The 20,355-nt window shown below is 40.2% G+C and overlaps 1 protein-coding gene across 2 annotated transcripts in view; it reads right to left on the bottom strand.

The window, feature by feature from the left end:
* Nucleotides 1-20,355, bottom strand: part of LOC122410162 (acetylcholine receptor subunit alpha-like) — a 97,791-nt gene that overhangs the window by 15,241 nt on the left and 62,195 nt on the right. For both annotated transcript variants that reach the window (XR_006260869.1, XM_043418235.1), the window contains exons 2-5: nt 11,326-11,452; nt 7,218-7,357; nt 7,032-7,076; nt 770-879 (exon numbers count right to left, since the gene is read on the bottom strand). Coding sequence is in view for 1 of the 2 variants with exons in the window: in XM_043418235.1 (XP_043274170.1) it covers nt 770-879; nt 7,032-7,076; nt 7,218-7,357; nt 11,326-11,377 (347 nt within the window). In the remaining variant the exon portion in view is untranslated. The remainder of the gene's footprint in view (nt 1-769; nt 880-7,031; nt 7,077-7,217; nt 7,358-11,325; nt 11,453-20,355) is intronic.

Below are 20,355 nucleotides of genomic sequence, written 5' to 3'. Positions count from 1 at the left end.
CACTCCCCGTGCAACGATTTAGATTTAATGAAATAGGATCCTCCCAATTTTACAGAGTCAAAAACGAGAGTAAGAAAATACAATGTTTTTAGATATCAATGATGTCTTGAGAAAGCTTTGTTATCGGTAAAAACGACTTGGGAATGGAAAAAGAAAAACACTTATTTGAGGTTAACGAGTAATAACGACACAAACGGTGGAAGGTTTCACAACACAATGAGCCAGCTGATTTAAAATATAGAAATGCATACGCATTGGGGTGATGAAAAAAAAAAAAAAAAAAATATTCCCTCAAAGTCGCAAGTGATTATATAATACATAATGGAAAATTGATTCTCTCAAAATTTGGGCCATCTGAAAAAATGTTTAGAGGTGGCGCGAACGACTTTATAATTTATTTTTCTTTGTTAGTAAAAAAAAAAAAAAAAAAAAAAAAAAAAAAAAAAAAAAATTGAGCTTGGAGGTCGTCCCAATGGTTTTTCTTAAGTTTTTTTTTCGATTTTTCGTAAACATAATTTTCTTAATATTTGAATCACCTGACAAATTTTTTAGAGAATTTATATATTTTTTCATTCCACTGCGGCTATCATTACATAAAAAAATGTATCCACCATCTCAACGAATAGGTTACACATGATATTAATAACTGTGAGAATAAATTTTGATCGTTTCTTCGATCATGAAGAGAGCAAAAAAGTTTAGTTGCTTTTTAACGCATGATTTTCCTCAAATGATAAAAATAATATATAATCCCGATGGAAATACTAACTTGTTGTACAAAACTATATCTGGCCTCCATATGTGATCGGACGGCACGTGCAGCATCTCAACGCCACCGTATTCCTTTGGATCCCATTGAAGTTTGTAGTCGTACCATGACTGAGCAGCAAAATCGTAGTGTGATAAAGAGGCGTGCGTAAAACGATAAAGAATTAAGTTAAAAAATGATCCCAGTATAACTACAGCGTATTTCGGAGAAAGCGTTGGTGATTTAGGATCGTGCGAAAATAGTCCGGTGGTCCAAGAGAAATGCCTCTAAGGACGAAGCGAAACGGAGCTTCGGTGGAGTGCCCGTTCATCAAATATAATATCCGAAATGTATGCACCGGCATCGACACCCGCGGCTTTTAGCGACAGCCCAAATATTTGATGTGCATGTTCGCGATCGTGGAGGCCGATCGAACGGGGGAAAGAGAAAGAGTAAACGAATGAGGGTTGTTAGTAAATGGAGGAATGGGGGGCGAGGGAGGAGAGCCACTTAAGCGAACAAACAGGTCCTCGACGGGAAGGATGCCTCACCGTTGGCGAACGTTGAACAAGCGCGCGATGAGGAAAAAAGCTCGGGGGAAGGGGCATGCGGTGCGGAGGGGGGAAACTTCTCTTTCGTTCGCGAGGCTCGAAGCTCGCCGTATCGAGCCTGAAACGACGATCTCTCGTGTCGAAGCACCGGAAGTAGCGCCATAACGGACTTCACCGTTCCAGCGCGTTGATTAAAGTTTCCCTTGTGCGATCGAGTCTTCGCAGCTTTCCTCGCCTCGTGCCGTATCATTATTCAACGACTCTACTTCAATCCTCTCGAGCAACGCAGGCGATAAGATACAGGCTTCTCTCATTTCGGATCGGCCTTCCACGGGACCCGATCATCAATGAGAGTTGCGCGAGGGCGTGTGCTAGCTTCGATGACGCGTCGACTTTCGCAGCTTCCTTTATTCTCCGGTCTCTCTCGCTCTCTCTCCGAATTCACCGTTGCAATGTTTTTCGCCTCATTAAAATTGCCTCGTTCAAAAATGTGAAGCTCGAAACGGTCCGGTTGCGATGACGGAGAAGTAACGAAATCAGGAAAGCACCTTCCATCGACCTTACATCGAATTGGGTGCCGCCAGTTTATCGGGAGATTGTTGGTTCGAGCTGATAAGTTTTTTTTATTGAAATAGCGGGGAAAAGGGACGAAAAGGGACGAGAATTAGGAAAGATGATTCCGTGTACGACGAGTCAGCAGCAGGAAATTCATTGGAAAGTTGTTAGTGCGGCTGATAAAATATTGACCGAAACTACTTGAAATAATAAAGATCGCATGAGCCAGTCCGGGTTTCGACACAGTTCGCCACTTTCTCCTCATTTTTTTTTCTCAGACGGTTTGACGGAGCGAAACACAGGCGAGCCGGATGAAAACGAAGTAAGGAACGGAAGGAACACGTCAAAATTAATGTTTTAGCAAAACTAGCCCGCTCCATCCGCTTCGCGGATGCAGCACCGATATCATACTGCATTATTTACGAACCGGAACTCGTCGCACAAGAAAACAGTTCCGCGGTCAGCCTCTCCGTAAAGCTGGAAGCTCGATGAAAGCAGCCGAATTCTCTGACTTTGTATGCAGTTTATCTCTCGCTGTGCATACACCAAGAGAATATGCTTCAATCGCTTTGCAAGCTGTAAGTTTCAGCGAGTCGTGTATACACGCGGTAAATATTTTATTTTCTCGAAATATTTTTACTGATCGAAACTTTTCAGAAGTTAAAAAAGTACTACAAGCACCGAAAACTTTGCTGCTTTTGTTGTAGTTTCACATTTTATTATCTTTGATAAATGAAGATAAAAAATGTTGAAATTAAAGTTTTTCGCTTTTTAGCTTCATTTTTTAATCCGCCTTTGAATCGAGGCAGCGCGGCTCTCGATAAACAACTCGTCTTCCGGCTCGAAGAAATATCGCGACATCATGCACGTATGGCTTTCGTGCGTCAAAAGAGTATTGTTGCTTATTCGTGTGCATGAATTTGTAGAAATATTATTTTCTGGCAGACCTTGTCCCTTCCCTATTTATTAATTCTTACGAACATACAAAGTCATTTTTTGTGAAGCGAGAAATCGATGAAAATCGATGTGTGATGTTAAAAAACAAAAACAAAAATGGTACAAGCGCGAATGAAATTTTGCTACGTACAATAAATAGGAAATTTTTAAACATTTTGGCGGACCATCGATGCTTGTGTTCGAGCTCCTCAAATTTGACTATGTTTCGATTGTGAAAACAGTACTAACCATAGCAAAACGGCATTAATAATTCTACTTTACATTTCATCATCGATTCAACATAAATTTTACGATGTTTTCTCGATGAACCACGTAGGAAAAAATAACACAGTTAAAACCTTTGTCAGAGCAAAATACGCAATTTCAAAGTTTTTATTCGGAATTTACTTGGAAATTACAATGTTTTTGATAAAAACCTCTAAAATGGGCGATATAGAAGTAATTTTTACCATTTTTTTCTCTCCGTGTTAATATTCAAGCGCGTATTAAATTCTGCTATGTACGACAGTAAATTTTCAAAAATTTCGGCCGGTCGGCGACACTTGTATTCGTGCTCTTCAAGTTTTACCATGGTCAACTGTAAAATAAGCAATTGAGAAATTTGAATTTAGAAACGACTCGAAAATTACAGCGGCTTGTTGCAAAAACCTCCAAAAATGGGCCTAACACTATGGTGGCATCGTAATTCTTACTATTTTTTTTCTCTCCGCGTGAAAAACAACGAGGCTTCGGTGTATACTGAAAAAAATGAATGAGCTATCGGGCTCCGGTGAATCAAACGTCGACTCGAACCACTTTGAAGTCACGAAAAAAATATGAAAGCCCTGCTTTGAATAGTCGCGCGTTGTTTTCTGAAATTGCTTTTTGTTTCCCTTCAACCAGCCTACCGCGGATTCACGTGAATCGAAAAATGTATACAAAGCTATCTGAAAGTACAGTTGATACGTGCTCCAGACGGATCAGACGTACGTCAGATCTCTTGTAATACGTGGGGGTCGTGTGCGAAAAGTGGATTGCGCACGTACGTGCTCCCTCGCTTCGCCGGATCTATTTTATGGCGCAGTTTGCCAGGACTGCCACGCCGCCGCGTCTGTACTTCGAATTTGAGCAGGTGCACGAGCGTCTATGGTCCATTCCATTCTCGTTTTCTCCAATATCTCATCAATGCAATTTTTCATGATTCTTTCGAGGCTTTTGTTTAAACGAGACCTCGGAAACTGGACGCTTTTGTTTCACACTTGTCAGCATCACTCACGCCAAGTCAGTGGACGAACATGGAACGAAACGTCGCGGAAAAAACGCCGGAAAAATGCTGGATTAAAGGGACACATTGAAACGACTCGCAGTCTTCGTTGAGTCTAGTGCAACGATTTTTTTTTCAATAAAAATACACTTTTCCGAGCTTATTCGATAGAACGTTTGTGCAGCACGATGTTGAAAATTTTACTGTTTCGAAAAAAACGATAATATGAAGAAATTAGTATCGATAAAATGTTGAATTTGGTTTTTACATACGACGGTGGGTAGCTTGGCACAAAAGTGCCTGTACATATGTGTATACATAAGTTAGTGCATAGATCTTTGTTTCACAGGGGTTATGTGGATCACGGTTGCGTGCATCTGTCAGTTCATGCGGTATTTTGACTCGGATGGGAGGAATTGTGGTTACAGGTTGGATTATGTGTATATTCGTAGTTACGGATGACAGGAGAGCCTAATATTCCGATATTGTAGACGCCGGATAAGCATAACTCACCGACCTCACTTCAACACGAGTCTCGTCATCGTGAAATTCATAAACATCAATTATAAAGTACGGTGAAGGTCCACTTTTTTTGTGCGGCAAATGATAGTTTAAGCAGGTCTCCTCGTAACGATAAGCACAATTCCGGGGCCTCTTGCGAGGCAAAATTTTCAATTATTTCATTTAAAATTTTGAGTTTTTAACACAGTAGCCTATCGGAGAACTCACAATAATATTAATTGTGAAAAAATCGTACGGTGTTCGAGCTTTGGAAAAGTTCATATCGCGAAGAAAATTTATCACAGATTCATTTAAAAAAAAACATATTATCTCACGGGGCTTTTGAGAAAGAAAACATGAAAAAACTTGAGTTTTTGACGCGTCGAAAGCGGATGTCAGTCGCTACGTTGGACTGCTGGTGACAGCTGATTCAACTTCGGGCAAATCCGGGAATCGCGGGAATCTTATCAAATTTATTTTTCAGACTGACTGCTCACGCGCTTTCATTCGTCTAGTAGCTTCGCTTAGGGACCATAAAAATGGTCCGTTTACGAAAAACGATATGTTTAAAGCATTTTATTACATTATTACGATAAAAATATTCTCAATGTAAGTGCTTATTAATTTTATTAATAATTTAGAGTGAAAATTAATCAACATAAAGTAGTTGCAAACTTGACTAGTCATAGAACGGCCGAACTACTTCAACTACTGACGAAGGAGTCAAAAAGCATGAATTTCGTATGCCTGTCCGAGTGGATGCAAAATTAAAAAGGTAGAGCTTGGCTTTTTTCGTACGCGAGCACCTCCGCAGCTCATTTTTCAGGCTTTCGTAGCACAAAAATCCATCGTCAAATTATTCGCAACATTTCAAAAGAAAGTTCCTCAATTTGTGAAATGTTTATGCACGAATGAAAGTGTACGAGGGTGAAAAGACCGAGCCGGAGAATGTGCTTGAGATCGCACAAGTTATGGGCCTATAAAGCGGTCTCTGAATTGGAGAGTTTCGGGATGAGAGGTTCGTTATCACGCCTGGAAAGTACGTTAGGTGAAGAACAGTGGAAAAGCTTCGTCAATTGATTCGAGCTCACCGATATGCCGGTGACAAGAGCAGATGAGCCTGACTCTCTCTGCGTATATATTATTATCTATATTTATGACAAAGGAATCGCGGCAGCGTGTCAGACGTTCGGAGAGAGACACTGTGTCGGATATTCAAGCGCGGAGGAGCGTGAGCTCGACGAGACTTTTGAAATATAATGCACCGCACAGATACGACATCTCGGCGTGAAATCTCAAAGTTCGGTAACGTTGTTCCGAAACTCCTTTAACCAACGACAGTTTGCCGAAAGCACACGACGAAAATTAGACTCGAGTGAATAGACTAAAGTTGTCAAAAGTTATTTCGAAATTATTAAAAGCCACTATTTCAAAAAGTAACGCTCTAATTTTCATATTTTAAGGGCATTAATTCTCGTGCACGACCCTATGAATTTCTCGCTTCGGCGAAGCCGAAAAATTCACCGTGCGAAGCATATTTTTACTCGCCATCATTTCAATAAACTCTTTTGAAGTCACATCAATTTTTCAAAATTCAACAACTACATACGGATCACGTTCCTCATCCGACCTTTCGCAGTTCTTTTTTTTCTTATCTTTGATTCATTGAAAAGTAAACTTTGGAAGGACGATTGGAAAAAAAGGCTTTCCGAAATGTTTCGATTTTTCAATACAATGCGCTTTTCTATTGTTACAAACAAACGTTGAATACTTAAAAATTTCGACCCGCGCTATCCTCGCCGTTCTTTCAGCTGAAACAGACCTCATCGTGGCTTTTTTCATGTTCCGAGAAAGAGACACGATGAAATACAACAGACTTTTCATGATTTAAAGCCCAGCGCTGTTTTTATTCGGGAAAAGCGTCGCGGTCTCGTGTCAAATAATTTAGTGTTACGAGTGCATCTCTCGGTAAATTTATCTTTCTGGTATTTCCTGGTATAAAACCCCCGTTTTCTTTCTTTTTATGCATCCATCACCTGAGTATTAACGTGTGCCGGGTGTGATGCTAATCACGCATGAAAATGAGAGTCCGTATGAACCGAGAAAAAAAATGTACAATGCGAAGGGGAATGAGCAGCGCATGGGTCATGAGGTGACAAACTCGGTGCTTGAAGCAGGTTAGTTTTTGACGCAAAATATTTTTCTTTCGGTGCTACAAGCTTAATGAGAGTTGGATTGAATTATGTTTTAATCAGGGCTCTGCATGAAACGATTGCACATTCATGCTTTCTGATCAATGATGACGTTCTTGAAGGAGTTTTATTCCGGATTTTCTTTTAGAAAGGCCAAAACTCGATTAAAAGTCCACCATTAGGGTGCTCAATTTTCGTTTGAAGAAAAAACAAAATAACTTGGGTCGAGATACGGGACGGAATATTTTTGCGAATAATTGAAAAAAATATTCTCGAAAACTTACCTGCTCGACCCAGAGATTAGTCGTCATGATCTGATTTTTGAGATTCTGTAAGTAAAAAGTAAAAAAAAAAAAAAGAAATCGATTGAATTCTGGTACCAAAAATCCTTGGATGTTTATTATCTTTCGACGTGATAAGAAGGTCAATTTGATAGGAAAGCGGAAATGGCTGAACGGTGCGAGACTCACCACGTCGATGAGCTGCGAGAGTTTGAGCTTTATTTTAACGGTTAGGGCATCCGTTACATTGACAACGGGACGCACGAGTTTGTTGTAGTTTGAGAGAAGATCGTCGTAGAGTCGTTTAGCGTCCGGGTTCCCCGAGCATCCTGAAAACATCGTCGTATTTCAGTACTTATGAAAATTGTAACAAACTAGTCGTTGCAAACGAAATGGACTTTTTTTAAGTATGGAAGATACACAATTGGTCAGAATGCCGTAAAAGTTAAGGCTGATTGTAAGCCTCTCCAAAGGCGTCGCTGACCCTTTTCGCTTAGGAACAACGCGACTGAATTCGTGTATTTGTGCAGCCTGCCCCAGGAACAATTGATAAATGAGTTGACAGCGCGACTAGAACTGACCAATGCTAACACAGAACGCGTTGAGGAGGTCGCAAACTTTCGCATTTGTCTCAACGCAATATATACATGTATAATAACGACGATACAATGGTTATCCCCGGCTTAATATTCCGCAGGAGAAGAGGAGATCGCCACTTTGCTTAATCCCCGTTTGCATTGTTCTCTCCATTAGGTTCGCGTGCACACAATAGTTGATACCTATAATAATGGATGGGAGACAGAGAGCGGAGGATTTCCACGCTTATATCACGAGCAAAAGTCTTCTGAGGAGCTCCCGAGGTCCTCGCGTCAGTTTTGTCAATTTTCCCTCAATTCTTTTCCACTGCGAATAAACGAGTGTTGAATGAAACGGGTTGTAACAGTTGTTTGAAATAAAAACATGAACCAAGAGTTCGAGGGAGTAGGAAGTATCGGAAAATGGGAAGAAGGAATTGCAGGTGCCTGGCAATGGAAATTAAAGAAAAATATACGAAGATAAGTGGGACGACTCGTCGCAATGAATTGTAAAAAAAGGCGTATGAAGAATGCCAAATAATCGCAGTCGGAGCGTTTAGCTGACTGGAAGGTTCTGGAAAAAAGTAAACGCGCTTGGGAACGAAGGGAGAAGCAAGATAAATAAAAAGCCAGTTCAACGAGGCAATTAACATTGCGGTAGATTAGTTTTTTCGCGTGCTCCCGAGCGAGTCTACGATCCCTTGATCCAGGTGCGAGTACAACTCCGCTTTCGTTCGATTAACGTGGCAAAAAAATTCGAAATTTCATAGCCACTTTGATCGCGATCCTCTGAAAAGTGAAGTCATTTCTTCAATGGTGCGCCGCCGTCGTACGTTCAATTTGTATAAATACGCGGACACGAGGCTTGCCGGAGTCCGATAGCCCTGGAAACAAATAACTCACGCGGGGCCCGGCTGCGGGGAGGTTTAATAAGGGCGGGAATCAATAACAATGTTGACGAAATAATAACAATGACTTTACAAACGCCATGATAACAATGCTGATCGTAAAATGAGCGCGAGGTCAATTACACGGATCCATTTATTGAACAATATGGGATCAATAAATCTCCGGGCTTTCAAAAGAATTAGTCATCCCAAAAGATTCATTTTTCACTACTGATCTACGATAACTCTCGCGTTTATTTCCATCGGTTGAGTTTTATGACTTTTTACTGGATTATGTAGAAATAGCGAATTCGTTTGAGCTTGAGCGATGAAGTCTCGTTTCATTTTCGATGATTTAGAAGACAATAACTCGATTGTAAAAGAATGGAAAAGCTCGTTAACTGCTCTTTTCGTTTCATTTCGATTCGTTTTTTTTTTTGGCATAAGTCTTTAGGTGTGACAGCTGGCAACTGTTTTTTTTTGCAAATTCTTCTAGTGTTTTCATAGAGAAATCATGGAACGATTCGTCACAGAAAATCATGAGAAACGTGAAACTCACTTTGTACGAATCCCATCGACGAATGAGGCAGTCGACAGTTGACTGATCGTGCACACAGGAGTTACCGTTACCAAAGCGAAGTGAAAAGGGCTACAATGGTCAAATGCGGATGAAAGTTCATGGGGTTGACAGTGCAATAACCTCTGTGTGAATTCTGCTCTCAGGCGTCTCTTTTACCCCTTTGAAGACTCGTTTCAACCTTTGGTATAATCATCATCATCATCATCATCAGAAGAGAAATTTTATTGTTCTCACAATGAAGAAGATGGACGGAGATAGAAAGCGGAGCTAGAAAGGCCTGGGGGAAAATCTAGAAAGGCTGCTTTCAAGCAGCCTTTACTTCAGCCAACATAATTCCTACCTCATTAAATTAACTTCGTACAAAGTCGAAAAAGACTTCAGCACTCTGTTTATTCTGTTTCTCCCATTTCGTTTCTGCTATGACGCTTCCATCATTTCATTTTTAACTCATAATTTATAAGATTTCATGAGAGTTACTGTCAAAATCGTTCAAACTCGAGGGGAATAATTATTGGAGAAGCATCTTTTGTGATGGTTTTCCAATGGGACCTTCTTCGAGGGTTTATGACCTCTCAGGAATTCGTCTTGAGCAGGAACGATTCTCACTCCATGAACTAATTCCCGGGATCTCTATTCGCAAAGATAACATTTATTCTGAACCGGTAAATTTATCCGGTCAATCGATCACAACGATAAAATCCATTTCCATTCTCTCGCGTACATGGCAATTGGAACAATCGGTAAATCGCATCAGCGATCCATAAAATATCAGAATAATTAGCGGTAATAGAGATTCAATAACGCAATTGAAATGATAAAAAAAAAAAGCAGCAGATTATCGAAAACGTTGGAGTTGGAAAATGCAGCGAGTAAAAAATCATTAGCGATAGTCACAGGAATATTTGTTTCGAGCGTTTCGAGGGATCCCATGGGCTCCATACGCCGCGTGTCCTGCACCCATTAATTCACCAGAGCTATTTGTCATTGTAGATATATAACGCCCGTTCCGCTCTGGCTGTATCGCGAGGGAGTTTTGCGGAAGGCAAAGAAGAGAACTAAACCCGATCGCGAATGAGAGCGGCCACCAATTAATTCCTCCTCTCGATAACTCCATATACGTTATTTGAATATATAGTTATATACCGGAAGATATTGGGCGGTCCAGCACGATCCGGAGGAGCCAATTTATACCGATAATTGAATGTACATCGTGCGGGCTCAAAGTATTCGTTCTTTGGAAATTCTGATTCGACTATATCAAGTTTACATTTTGTCACTGCATGCATTGTGCAAACACAATGTGTACGTTATTAATCAAGTATACATAAAAAAAAGTAATTTTTCCAAAATTTCACATTTTTTATTTTTTATTTTAGATAGTGCTCAAACCACTTTTCGATATTTTCCTGTTTTTTCTCAAAAATCGCGAAGCAAAAGATTTTTTTCTTGCTCTCATGACAGAAACTTTAACAGAATATTTTAGAAAAATATCGAAAAGTGGTCTGTCGAAAATTTTTTTTTTCAATTTGAAATTTTGGGAAAATTACTTTTCTTTATGTGCTAACGATTTCCGTTGGAGCTCCGGGAAAACAAAAATATCGATTATATTTTGTATCACCCTGGTATGCATGTATTTTATCGGAGTTATTGTGCAGAGCGTGTGTGACATAAATCGTCAATCAGCACCTTCCTTCCATCGCAGTGACGACGATTGATCCAACTTTGAGAGAGTCGTCTCCGCGGACGTTCAATCCTACATGAAATACTTGTGAATATAATTCCCTTAATACAACATCCTTCGGTAGCATCTTTTAAAGCCTTCGGTAGCAGGCTTTAAATTCGCAGAATAAAACGAACCAAATAATTTCCTCGTGGTTGTAATATTATCCTTAAAAGATTTCATTGTTTTTAGATTTTTCACGAGAGTCCCCATGAACGATGAATCGAGATCGAGATAATATGCATAAATCTTGAAAAAAAAGTTAGCGATTACGAAAAGTGTCAGCTGACATGCTTCTGATAAATGTCATAATCCATTCATTTTTTTTATCAAAACCGGGCTACTTTTTATGCTCGAAATCATGAAATATTATCGCTTTTTTGTAGTCGGATTATACGGAAAAGAAAAGCCTCGCTTTTTATGAACGGTCAATTGTCCTTTTATAAAAGATCCAAAATGGCGGACGACGACTCAAACAGAGATAAAGAGGGAGGAAAGAAAAGATTTATCGAAAGGCTCAATATATATGACGTACCTGATATGAGAACCAACACTATCCACATGATCCCCACCAGGCTCTTCATCATGTCATTGTGACGTCACGTCCGCCTCATTTCTCCTCGCCTTTCGAGTCCTTTCTCCCGGATACTGCGAGCCTTCGTCTGAAATATTGCACAAGAAAAATTATGCTTCGACCTCCCAATTTAAATATCCTCAGTTCGCATAGAAAAAATATATTTTCAATAAAAAATTGTATACAAATTATTAAAAATATATATTTTCATCGAGTTTAAATTGCTCGAAAAATTGAACAATTGTCTCTGTAAATAATTCAATTCGGTTAATCATTGAATTTTCACTATATTTCCATACCCAACTAACGTTCATCATTATTTCCCGAGCGTTTCCCGGACGTCAGTAGATGCATAGCGTCTATTTTTCGAAATTATTTTGAAGGATTCTTCGTCCGTTGACCAGCACGAATTCAGCGATAATGTAACCTCAGGGCCCAAGCTGATAAACGCGGATGGAGTAAACGCAGCGTTGTAAAAGAAAGACGAGAAAACACATGCGGTATCGATGTCCCGAAATGATTTTATTTGATAGCATCAGCCGCTAACGTATTCGGTTGGCTCACCGCATGAGCGGAATCGTTGGCTTGACAAGTGGAACATTTGTTAAAAGTGGAAGCTCGCATACTCGTGGTTATTTTTAACGATGCCTTTTCGCAAAGCGTGCATACATGCACGCGGTACGTATGTTTGTTATCTGGCGTAGTTACATCAATCTGCCCTCGTATAATACTCATTAAGGAATACGTATGTTTCCGTAATAATAGAATGGAAGGGTGAGTTTGCATGCATGCACGAAGAATGGCGGCGGGCCAGGGGTGAGAGAGGCAGGTTCAACCGTATATGGATGAGCGTACGTATTTCTAGCGGGAGGGTGTGGAAAGAGGGAGCAGAGATTATACAGCAGGTGTACAGGAGGGGCGTTGTTGAGCTTCTCGGAGAGGTTGCTTCAGCGGGAATATTTGGGACACGCGACGGGGTTGCGCGATCGGCGTGCACGAGAGCAGGGTTATCGAGACGACGTGTATATACCGTGTGTTCTGAAAGTCGCGTCAGAAATATCTGCATAATCAATAGAGCGCGCGAGAGCTCCAAGATAAAAGTCTCGGCTCTCGTTTATCCGTGCGTGACACGCCGGGGGAGAGTTATCGTTAATAAAAATTAACGATTATCGGTGCTGGGAAGCAGGCGTCGATACGCTTTGCGGGGCGAGAAAAATAGAATCGCGGATCGCTTCTCCTCACTAATTCATATACAGCTTTTCGGTCCTCGATCCTCAGCAAACAATCCCACCAACTTCACTCCGATATTTCCAGTCCCGATTGTTCCTCGGAGCCCGAACTCTATTTCTGGCACCCTCTGTATAATCTATAGCGTACACGCCAAAGTGATAGATAGACAAAGAAGGAGAGAGAGAGCGGTGGAGGGTACCATGCGAGAAGCTGTCGTACAACACAAGCCACGGTTAAAACAGTTCAGATCTAGTTTTGTAGGCACGATAAGGGACGAGACATATTGAGTGGCAGCCCCTTCGTTACTACGAATTGTAAGTATTTCGCGTGTCTGTATACATCTAGGAACGTGCACGTTTTCGGTAGTTTTGTGACAAGTAGGAATTGTGAATTCGGTACTCGCGGGCTGCGACGTTTGCTTGGCGACTGTCGAACGGCCCTTCGCAGCTGAATGTTGGCGCGTTTGAATTATTTTGCCGCGACTCAAAGCACATGTGGCTTTGGCGATTGAGACGACTCGTTGTTGCGTCGACTCCGAAAATAATGGATTTCTCAATGATCGTTTTAAAATACTATTTATTCGTTTATGACGACACATTATCAACAGGGGATAATGTGCAAGTGTGAAAATAGTGTTGGTTCAATGGCCAATAATGGGGCGATCAATTGGGACGTTCGGTTAAACCGCCGTAATGGATAAAGTTGAATTGAGGATGAAAAAAATCTCGAATATAGCGGAGGACCTGTGTAATAAAATTTGAAGGGCTCTTGAAGATCGGAGAGAGGCTGACCACTCAACCGCAGCAGATCCACTCGTCGACGTAACTGCAGCAGTTTGGTCGATCAGACCGAAACTGCATTGCCGCGCATCATTGACCTTTTTCACTTGTCCGGCGAGCGAGCCGGGCGGACTGTGTGTGCGAAAAAAGAACGAGGTGCCGTGGGCTCACGGACGAGAACGATTGTGAAATAAAATTTTTCCATTCTATAAAGGGGAGACCGGGACTGGTTGCGGCCAACTTTTCAAACTATTGCCTGTAAACAAGGAACTAAAAACGATTTCAAAAACCAAATGGTCGTTTCGAATAAAAGCAACCTTCCTGTAGCTCAGATCAAAATTTTAATTTTTAAATGTTCAACGAAATGAGTTATTTCGACCCCACGGTCCGGGCAAGTTGACTATGGTACTATTTTTACCTGATAATCATTTGCGTATTAGTGAAATTCATAAAAACGGATAGTTATCAATATTATTTATTTGATGATTCGAACGATCAATAGAAAATGTTGACATAAGTGAATGCAAAGATAATTTTTGTTCATGAGTGTGAGAAAAAGGAATATTTGATCCTCACCCTCGTCATCACAATCAGAATTACAATTTCTGCACACGTAGAATATTATGTTTTGACTGGCACAACTTGAGTTGAACCGTTTTGAGCACGCATGTACGCGCGTCGACACGTGTGTCAACCAACCCCGTACCACTGTTGGCTTACTTACCCGACACTGTTTTTTTTTTTAGCAACAAAACGTTCTACCAGCAAATTATAATGATAATTGAGAAAAAATACTATGCACAATTATATAGTTCAATATGTGAGCTTTCATGCAGAGGATTATCGTAATAATTGGAGAAAAATTCAAGGCACCAAGGGACAGATAAGATTGACGTAAAAATTTGGATTTGTACCTGGATTTATGAGAAATGAATGAGCAAGTGGTTACAATGAACAATTATATCAACCGGGCGAATATTTACATTCCGTAATTTGGATGTTATTGTTTATTAGTCAATTTGCCTCATTGACCAAGTAGTCCCGGTCTCTGCTGCCATAGCGAATGATTATTTAACGGGTTGATGATTTTATGGAACGAATTAATGGGCACGATTGAGAGCATTCGCCTTGAGCTTAAACTCGAATACTTTTCCCTCGATATGGTGCCTTCGATATTTTATTGTTACGAAATACCAACGAGAAAAAGCGTTGGACATCGCAGGATAAAACGGTTTTGATGGCATTTGTCAGCGTGGACTGCATCAACGTCATCTCGTTCCAAATTGAATTCTTTCACGATGGGATGTGCGAGGCTGTACGTGTGTCTATGCGATTGTGAAATTTTAGTGTATATCAGAGTGCTGGTGAAAAAAATAAACACGTTGAAGTCGTTGCAGGCGAGCGTGTCGCTGCATCCTCCGTCGATGTCAACAGCGACATTGATTTAATGAACCTCCCGTCAAACCGCGTTACGACAAAATGAACGGAAACTGTCCATCGTAAGGTTTAAAGATTTTCTCGTCGCTTGTATACATTAACCATCTAGTCACTCTACCAGGCAACTCTAACGAGTTTATTTGGTATAAAAAAAAAAAAAAAAAAAAAACTAAAGGAATTACCGAAAGAAATGTATGCGGATTACGACTCCGGTTGACTTTTTGCAGCCATCCATCCTATAGTGATGTCAGGACGAATGAAATTCTTTTCAAGAAAGAAAATTGCTCTGGTTTCTTTGCTTGTTAAGGTCTTATTCACCCTTGAAACGGGCGAATAGGACTTGATTTTCTTGATTTTTTTTTTTCGATAAGAAAATAAATGTTTAATGAAAAATTGTGAACAACATTCATTGGTACATTTGTTCATGTCTTTGTACAATTTTTTGTTTCAAAAAATTTCTCAAAAAGGCGCAACTCCAACTGTATTCCAGTAGAACCTTTTTTTGAGCATACCAAATTTATAACACTTATTTATTATAATAATAGCTTGGGCCTGGACGAAGGATTGGTAAAAATTTTGATTTAAAAAAAATGGCGACAGTTTTAACAAAAAATTCATCCTTTGAGGTGCTAAATTTTTGGCTTTTTTCTTACAACTTTTCGTTTTTCCAACAAAATACGAAACCCTTCGCCCAGGCCAGGCCTTTGTCCGGACAGTGTACTTGAAGAATATCTAATAAAAAATTTTCGACTTTTCTGCCCATCACAAGTGTTTGATCGATCGTGTCTAAATTGAAAAAGTTTTGTTCTCGATTATTCACTCGTAAAAAATCGAAATTACCCGACGATTCGATTTTTAAAATAAAATATTTTGAAGATAGTCACAATTATGTTGATCACTTTGTTATAAAAACCATAAAATCGAAAATTTATGTCGTAATATTGAATGGGATAACCGGAGCAAACGTATATCCAATGGTTAACACAGGTGACAAGTTCTTGTTGCACCCCCAGCCTTTCCGAGGCTTTGTGTCTCCATGGATTTTCTCTCGAGCCATCAAAGCAAAAAACTTGCATAAGCCAGAGCGAGAGAAGACGAGAGAGAGAGAGGGAGGGTCCCTGACGCGAGGTACAAACTGGTTTAAAAGTGATTTGACAAAGAAAACTTTGTGGCGTCTTGCAAAGGGGCTGGACAATGACGAAGAACTTGTTGGAGAAGGTATTATAAATAGGAATTTATTCGCGTTTGTTATAATACACTTGGAGTTATTAAAGGAGGAAAAAATAATGGGGCGAGAGTTTATACTCCAATTCTGTATACTTAAGATATTAAAAAAAAGTTAGTCACCGGATTCGAAGTGCTTTAAAAGTGTAATTTGCATTGTTTCTCAAGGAATACGTTCCATTTTTTTTTACGATTCAGCGTATAGCCGAATTGCTCCTTTTTTAAAAGTTTGTTTATAACGCTACATCAGTACAAGTTTTTTCAGCATAAAGATGCTCCGATTAGGTTGAAAAAATGAGCGAAATAAATATTTTTTTCGCAATGACAAGTCAATTTATAGGCACCAGGTTCGAATTCCATTCACGAGAACGAATTACTGAATCGGTAGACATTCGAAATTCGTGTATACGAGAGCGCACTGACTCCGGATAAATAAAAAAAAAAACGTATACACTTCCCAGTTTTTTTGCTCAGCTCTTCTTCCGGTCCCCTTTTCATTCGTCCTTGTATTTTGCATATCGGTTAGAAATTCATGTATGGAATTCAATTTACGAGGAATAACGTGTGCAGAGTAGAATCCTCTCTTCTGGTCTCCTTTCTATGCAGAGGTGACGAAGAGAAAAAAGTGAGACGAAAAAAAGAAAGGAAAAAAAATCAAACGGGGAGCATCAAAAGGGCGCGCCGCCGATCGGGTTGAAAGAAATTCAAATACGTTTTTCAATCGAATAAGGGACGTGAAATTAGAAAATTTTGCACGTTGTTTCGCTACTGTGAGAATTCTGATGGGATGAAAACCAAATGGCCACGATATCAGATGCAAATTTATTAGTGAAAAAAAGTCTCTGGTCTCCGAACTTTGAGCATTTCGGCTATTTCTAGAGGTTCGTGGAGTTAGCAAATGTTGACAGAATTTCATTACAGAAACCCCGAAAAACTTCCTCGCAGATTCGTAAATGAAAAAAAATAAAATGATCTAGCCAAGCCCTCCGCAGACTTTCGACCCATAAATTTTTCAGTTTTCCATCAGACATTCATTAATTAAAACGTTATTTGGATTGAGCCGTGTCAAAAGGGAATCGGTGACATGGATAACACCGTCTGCTCCACTTACAACCCATCCGGACAATCGGATTGAGCTTATATTTTCACTGTTGCGACATAAATACGATATTTATTCGGTGGCAATCAATCCTTGTTGAAATAATTAATTATCACTATACCTCGTATACAGTCCAATTATCGAAATGCTAACGTTGGAGTCAAAGGAAAAACAGAATAGCCGGCAAACTCGCGGTTGAAACGAAGGATGCTACCGCATTTGTCTCACATTTACCGCGCATTTGAAATTTCGTCCGGTTATTACCGAAAACTTCATTCATGAGCACGACGGACTGCAAGAATTTCCAGCAGTTAAGTTAGTTCATGCACGAAATGAATTTTCTTAAGAAAGTCGTGAAATTTGCACAAAGTTTAAATGCATATAGTCGGCTGATACGCATATCAAATTTTGAAGGGTTCGTCTTGTTGGTTATTTAGTCTTTAAATATGAAGAAAAATACACAGGGTAGAGAGACTAGTCTAAAAAATTGTTCACCTTTCCATATAACGAATGAACGCTTCTTACGAAATTTATGAAAAAGTACACGCAATAAGAATGAAGTATATAATGAAGGTTTGGGACCAAAAATCAAGACGATTGTCTTACTAATAATAAAGATATATTACATTAAAGTCTTTTTATTAACACTTTTTTTTATCCATTTCCCGTTGTGTTTTCCCTTTGCGCTCTCTAAAGCGATTTTTTACATAAAAAACTGTAGTATTTTAGCCAGGGACGAATAAAATTTTGGGTTCAGTCAGTGACGAATCCCCGTTTGATTAATGGCTCGTGATTTCATTTGCCAAAAGATAAGTTGAAAAAATGTATTTACAATTTTGAGTGAATAACTCTGAGATTAATTTAGATTGATAATGTCTTTAATTGGGAAGTAAAAATCGACCTAATTTAGTCACCCATAAAATACGATCCTACGGGCATGATCTGTCTTAACATGTGGATTTTGAGTAATGTTTCGAGATACGCATCTCGCCAAATTCAGTGAGATATAACGCGAGAATTATTCGATGAAATCCGCAAAAAATTCTCGTATATAAAAGTAAGGACTCGTATTACGTAGTTGAGCTTGGAAATTGAGACGTATCGCGTCGAGAGGGTCGGAGATACACGGAGATGGATCGGTGTCTTATTCACACGGAGACATTCAATTTTCTCCAGCTTCCTATACAGACATACGAACGAGACGAATGGAATCATTTGCTATGCACAGGGAGTCCCGATATTTCGTGTCAGCGAGGTTCAATTGGATTCTCGATGGAATAAAGAGTGCAAACGTTTTCCAGAGTTTTGGTCACTCGAAATTTGCAATCGAGAGTACTCAATTAAGGAAGATTTGACAATCACAGATCCGTGTTTAGGCTCCGCGTGAATCGCGTCGGAAAAATTGGATTATCTTTGAATAAAATGGAAATGGTTTATCGCATTCTTGCGATCTTTCAACCCTTTTTCCCCTCGAATTTCATTCCAAATTTCAAATTATTTTGGGGATCTTTGATCCAAGAGTGTCACCCTGTGTATATCGAGACGATTTTCCCTTGTAACTCGCAAACTCCTGCTACCCTCGCCGGGTGTTATAAATAACCTGTATGTTCCAACAAGTCGATTTGATTCTGATCTCCAACATTATTATTCTCCCCGATCAATATTCGTGCTCGTTACACAAATAAATAATTCAAATGTATTCAGCATCTCCGCATGGTGAGAATCGCCTTCGTATTTGTTGGGTCTGCGTCGAGGGAATAATAATTCGAGTGCGATAAACCCGAATTGTTTGTCGAAAGAATTCTGAAAATGAAAGTTTTTCGTTGATTATTCGGAGCAAAGTCGATCTTCGATGCGGCGAAAACAAAAGCAGCATTATTGTTCGTCGAGCGACGAACCCGTCGATTTTTCAGCAGGCAAAAAAAGTATGTGAATTTTACGATCAGCGTCGTTCAATTTTCCACATATTTCGCAAACAGCCCGACGCGATTTACGATGGGCGTACAGCCCTCAGGTTTTTAAGGTAGTCCTCGACCTGCAAAGCTTTTTTTAAGCTCCCGCGATCACGGAGCTCGATGTAGGAGAAACGGGGACGAGACATGGGCGAGAGCAGGTTCTCTCTTACGAATTTGATAACCCGGAGATCCAGCGGCAGGGTTGAAGTGTACAGAATTTCCCCACGGAAAATCGTTTACCCCAACACCTTTTGCACCCTTGATATTCTCCCGGCGTTCCATCCCCTCTTTTTCTCCGTTGGCCATTCCTCCGGTACACGGAAATCGCATATACACGCATTTTTATATCTACACGCTGTCCATGCCGAAGCTGCTCGGATATAGCGACGCACGGGATTTTCGGGGAAGAGAAATTCTTAATAATTTTTCTCCGTTGCGTCGTTCCCGGGTAATTGCTGCTAAATTACGCAACTCCCGCTCGTTTGGCGGGTGTTACTTCCGTCTCTCGAATCAATCATCGAATCGCTCCAGCAGGAAACGAGGAAATGGATCGGCCCTGAAGTTTTTCGGTACATCAACCGCGCAATATTTTGCCGAAGCCTCCGCGCGTACTCCATTTGTATCTTCGTTCCTATTTTCTCCCCCCCCCCCCCCTCTCCCGGCCAGATCCATAAATTTATATGGACGAAACGGCACCATATGCAGCCCCTAATTGAGTGGATTCGTAAGCGATACTCGCCCCGGTATTGCTTACACGACGTGTAAGCACGTATAGCATATTCCCTCAGGGTGATCATCGAGGCGTGGAACAACGTGCGTAACCACTGCACAGTGCGCTCCGACGTCTTTGTGTGGTCAATGAATTATACATCATCGGACACGTTCCAATTGCGTGTACATTTACACCTGTATATAGAGAAAGACGCGCAGAGGTTGAGCCGAGCGAATTTTTGAAAAGGGTTTTTTTTATCACGGGGTTGAACTATGGAGAGATTTCTTTCAGGGAACGTGAATCGAATTCGAAGACGAGAAATTTTAATGTTTGACCGCTCCGTGAGTCCGTTTTCGCTGTGAAAATCTGTGGGGAGAGTGCGGGGCAAAGCGGAAAAATTGAAAAGTTTCGTCGCACTCGATTGAGGACGTGCTCCGCGGGAAACTCAATACTCGATAGAAAAAATGATTTTCTTTAAAAATTAAAATTTTTTTATCGTGGATTTTTATTGTTTTATGGAATATTAAATTTGAAGCAAAAGTCCTGAGAGGAACT

The sequence above is a fragment of the Venturia canescens genome, chromosome 4, assembly GCF_019457755.1.
Source record: "Venturia canescens isolate UGA chromosome 4, ASM1945775v1, whole genome shotgun sequence".
Taxonomy (NCBI): domain Eukaryota; kingdom Metazoa; phylum Arthropoda; class Insecta; order Hymenoptera; family Ichneumonidae; genus Venturia; species Venturia canescens.
This window is presented reverse-complemented; position numbering and strand designations above follow the sequence as displayed.